The 4,092-nt window shown below is 56.7% G+C and overlaps 1 protein-coding gene across 1 annotated transcript; it reads right to left on the bottom strand.

Annotated features, from left to right (window-relative positions):
- Window positions 1-970: 970 nt before the first annotated feature.
- Window positions 971-3,162, bottom strand: SSTR4 (somatostatin receptor 4). The gene has a single exon (XM_004754116.3). It carries the CDS (start codon window positions 3,066-3,068, stop codon window positions 1,698-1,700), a length of 1,371 nt encoding a protein of 456 aa, XP_004754173.1. The 5' UTR covers window positions 3,069-3,162; the 3' UTR covers window positions 971-1,697.
- Between the last annotated feature and the right edge of the window lie 930 nt (window positions 3,163-4,092).

Here is a 4,092-nt window from a genome sequence, read left to right as displayed (position 1 = left end):
TGTGCTTGTACCGGGAAGACCTCTTGATTTTATCGGCGGAACTCTGAGGACCCTGGGCTTCAGCTATTTGCCTGCCTCACACAATATTTATATCTAGGACCAGAAGTCAGCTCTCTTGCCTGTTTCCTAGACACCATGCTTCTGCTCATATCAAGTAAAACTCTGATCTTGGCTTTGTTCTACTTCTTCCTTGCTGCCCGGGGTGGAAGCAGAACATCCTCCTAGGCCTTACCCTGCCATCCTGGCCATACCTCAGTATTCTTTAGCCTCCTAGAAGCCCCCTGTGCCCATCTGGGGACGCCTGCTGGCTGCCTGAAAAGGCTCAAGGCAGGTGAGGTCTGTGAGGCTGGCAAATCCCAAGTATTTTCTCTAGAAGCCCTCCTGCCAGGAAGCTGTGAGCTCCAGGGGGCTCTTTGAAGAGCAAAGGGGCTCTCTCTTCAGCTGTCTTTTCCTCCCTCCCTGCCTGTGTTCCTCTCTCCATCTGGATGGGATCAGCCAAACCCAGAAGGGTCTTCTGCTGTGCTAAAGCCAGATGGTATCTCCCCCACATAGCCGTTCACAAATGTTTAATAGTGTGTTTTCACTCCAGAGCCCAACGTAAGCATTGCAATATTTCTTCATAGAAAACAGGATTAAAGCTCATCGTAAGCTGACTTTTTCCTTTGGGAAAAGCTAATTTATCCATCAGGCAAAAAGTTAAGAGTTGCTTACTGTGTTCAGCCTACATATGTTTATTATCTACATCTGGTTGATGTTTTACTGAATTGTGATTTTTTTTTTTTTAATAGTGGGTGATAGAGCTGCCTCCTCTATCCAAAATCTGGGCTGATTTCCATCTGTGTTCTCTGGTCTCCTTTCCCTCCTCCCCTGGCTCCCCTCCTACTCACCACTGTGGTATAAACTGCCGATTTAATGAGGTCATGCTCCCATGCCAAGGGTCGAGGCAAAAAAATCACATAATAGGAGCAAATGGGATTTACCCTTTCTGCTTTTTTATTACTGACCTAATAAAATTTGTGACATAACGAATCCCACATTACGATTCTCCAAACCTTTTCTATTCAGGAAGCCTGCTGTCAGACCAAGACAACCGGAGGGACACTTCTGACTGCAAGCAAGCGCTGGGGGGATGGGGTTGACAAACTGTTGCCCCAGACCCTTGTGCATAAATTTCAGTTAGAGAAGAGCCCAGGAACGGAAGCAAAGGGAGTGTGCTTGGAGGCATCTTCCTTCTTCCCTTTTTGTATCAAACATGTGATGCCCTCACCACAGCCAAAGAATCTGCAGAGAGTAAGGGCACTGGCTGCCTCCACCCTCTGGACAGTCCTCTCCCGGGCAGAGATAGAGATTCTGTCACACGTCACAGGCAGATGGCTATTCCTCCCTGGCATGCCCCGGCCTCCCACCCCTGGGAAAATAGTCAGAGGTCCAAGGATAATTAACATCATAGATCAGCACTCAGAAGAGTCCTACCCCCATGGAGGTATCCTCCTGAAACCCAGAGTCCTGGGGATGGGAGAAAGCAAAGGAGCTTTGATGCTCTTGGGGCTAGCATGGAGACTGCTGGAAAAAGGTGCCCGTGGTGGGAACAGGTGGCAGCTCTTAGGTGACCATCAGGGACAGGCAGTCTGCTGGGTTGTAAGGACGGCACAGACTCCTTCGAGGTGGCCAGGCTGGGGAGGAGGTGAAAGCATTCTTCAGAAGGTGGTGGTCCCAGTGAGGGGGACCTGTTTGCGGCTGGGTTCCGGTTGCAAGGGCTCCTGCTGGCAGGGGAGCCGAGGGCATATCCATCCTGCCCCACCTCTGCTCTTGAGAGCAGTGGCATAATAGTCCAGGGGTTCTTCTTCAGCACCACCAGCGGCATCCAGGAGGCAGCAACGCAGGCAGAGAACCCGTTGGAAAGAACGGCGGAAGTTGTCAGAGAGGAAGCCATAGAGGATGGGGTTGGCACAGCTGTTGGCGTAGCTGAGGATGAGGGACACGTGGTTGACCGTGGCATCAAGGCTGGTCACAAACAGATTCAGCAGCTGCACCACGTAGAAAGGCATCCAGCAGAGCACAAAGACGGCTACCACCATCAGTACCAGCCGCGTGATCTTCTTTTCGGAGCGCCTCCGCTGCTGCCAGCCGGCCCGGAGTGCCACCGCCCGCATCTTACCCACAATAAGCAGGTAGCACAGGCCGATGGCCAGAACGGGCAGCAGAAAGCCCAGCAGGAAAGTATAGACCACAAAGACCGCTGACCAAGCCGGGTGCGGCCAATGCAGGTTGCAAGCCACCGCCTGGCCGCCCCGAGCCGTCCTCGTGTCTGCGAAGATGGCAATGGGCAGGGTGACCAGCAAGGACGCCAACCACACGTCCAAGTTGATCAGCTTGGCCACGCTTGGCCTCCGGTAGGTGGCGGCACGAAGAGGGTGTACCACGGCGATGTAGCGGTCCACGCTGAGCACCGTCAGACAGAAGACGCTGGTGAACATGTTAAGGCCATCCACACTGAGCACGGCGCGGCACAGCACAGACCCGAAGGGCCAGTGGCGCAGGGCAGCCGACGAGGCCACGAAGGGCACGCTCAGCATGAACAGCTCATCCGCGATGGCCAGGTTAAGCAGGTAGATGTTAGTGGCCGTTTTCATCTTGGCGTAGCGAAGGATCACAAAGATGACCAGGGCGTTGCCCACCAGGCCCACCAGGCACACCAGCGCGTAGATGAACTGGATGGCGACCATGCCTGCTGCCCCCGCATCCCCGGTCCCCGCCGCCGCTTCCTCCTCCCCGGCCGGGGCGCAGCTGGCGTTGACCGCTGGGGACCAGGCCTTCTCGAGATCTTCCTCGCCCCCCGGGGGCAGCGTCGGGGAAGCGCTCATGCCCAGGGGTGCCCTCCCGGAGCTGCGGAGCGCAGCGGAGCAGACTGGGCTAGGGCTCCGGCGCAGAGGCACGCGCCTCTCCCTGCTCCGCCTGAAGAGCCGGCGGCAGGCCCGCCGGCAGCACCCTCCAATCCCGCGCCCCAGTCCCCGCGCCCGCGTGCCCCGCCCCGTTCGCCCACCTCCGCTCCCGGGCCGCACTACCATCCGGGCCCCCGCCCGGGATCCAGCCCCGCCGCAGGTCTTCCTTCACTTTAGATCCGTTCCCCCGGCCCCGTGGCCTCTTCTCCAGCCGGTTGCCGCTCCCTCCCCCTGCTCTGTACTCTGCAGCCACGAGGCTGGAGCGGGGGAGGGGGGGAGGGTCCCTGAGTCCTCCGTTTGAGTGACGCGGCTCTGGAGATGGCAGGGGACTAACCTGGGGGTGCGGAGCCATTTGCCAGGCGCTTGACGTCCACCCTGCCCCCCCCCGCCCTCAACCCCTGTGACCCTCTTGAATACCTGCAGGGTCTGTACGACTTTTTAAAACTCATGTCACTTAGGTGGATACTGAACCTCCTGTAGGCATCGCGGTAAGTTCTAGGTCTACAAGATCCAGGTCGCCCCCTCCCCGCACTCTATGCAACCACAAATACCAGGACCTTTTTAGCAAGATGTCGTTGAGGTGGGGGTAGGGTGGCCTCCAGGAACGGAGGTGCACACGCACCAAAGCAGAGATGCCATAAAAGAAGGCCAGCTATCTTGTCCTGTGCCCATTGTGCTAGACCTCACAGATGGAAACAGCTCGCCCCAGAGCCAGATGCCCCGAAACCTACGCGGAGCCGGGTATTAACTTAGGAGGCATCTCCAATGTAGACTTGGAAATGTGCCTGGGGAAGGGCGGTGCAGAAAGATTTGTGTTCCAGGCTGGATTTCCTCCTCTCCCAAACTCCAGAAAGTGCCCATTGAAGCCCCTGGACTAGATGATCCTGGACTAGACAGTCCCAGTGTGAGGACCCAGCAGACAGCCCCACAGCCCTGTCCCTATTAGTCCACAAGGGGCACAGTAGAATTAGTGAAGTAGGGATTTGCCTTGGAAGATTATCCTCATAGTAATGCTGGCCCTTTGGAACCCCAGATCAGCCCGGTAGTGGCCTCCTTGAGACTCCCTTCAAGACAGTCCTGAAAAGCTTTTGGTGTATGTGGAAGTGGCTGCAGGCCACCCAGAGGTGTGTGTTGGGGGGGAACAGGGGTT

This window comes from Mustela putorius, unplaced genomic scaffold, assembly GCF_011764305.1.
Source record: "Mustela putorius furo isolate JIRA1106 unplaced genomic scaffold, ASM1176430v1.1 tig00000253_pilon_pilon_pilon, whole genome shotgun sequence".
Classification (NCBI taxonomy): domain Eukaryota; kingdom Metazoa; phylum Chordata; class Mammalia; order Carnivora; family Mustelidae; genus Mustela; species Mustela putorius.
The sequence above is the reverse complement of the archived record's forward strand: the minus strand, read 5'-3'. Positions and strand labels throughout refer to the sequence as shown.

Excerpts from the sequence above, each read along its gene's own strand:
- SSTR4 (XM_004754116.3), bottom strand. The coding sequence starts at position 3,068 with ATGGTAGTGCGGCCCGGGAGCGGAGGTGGGCGAACGGGGCGGGGCACG.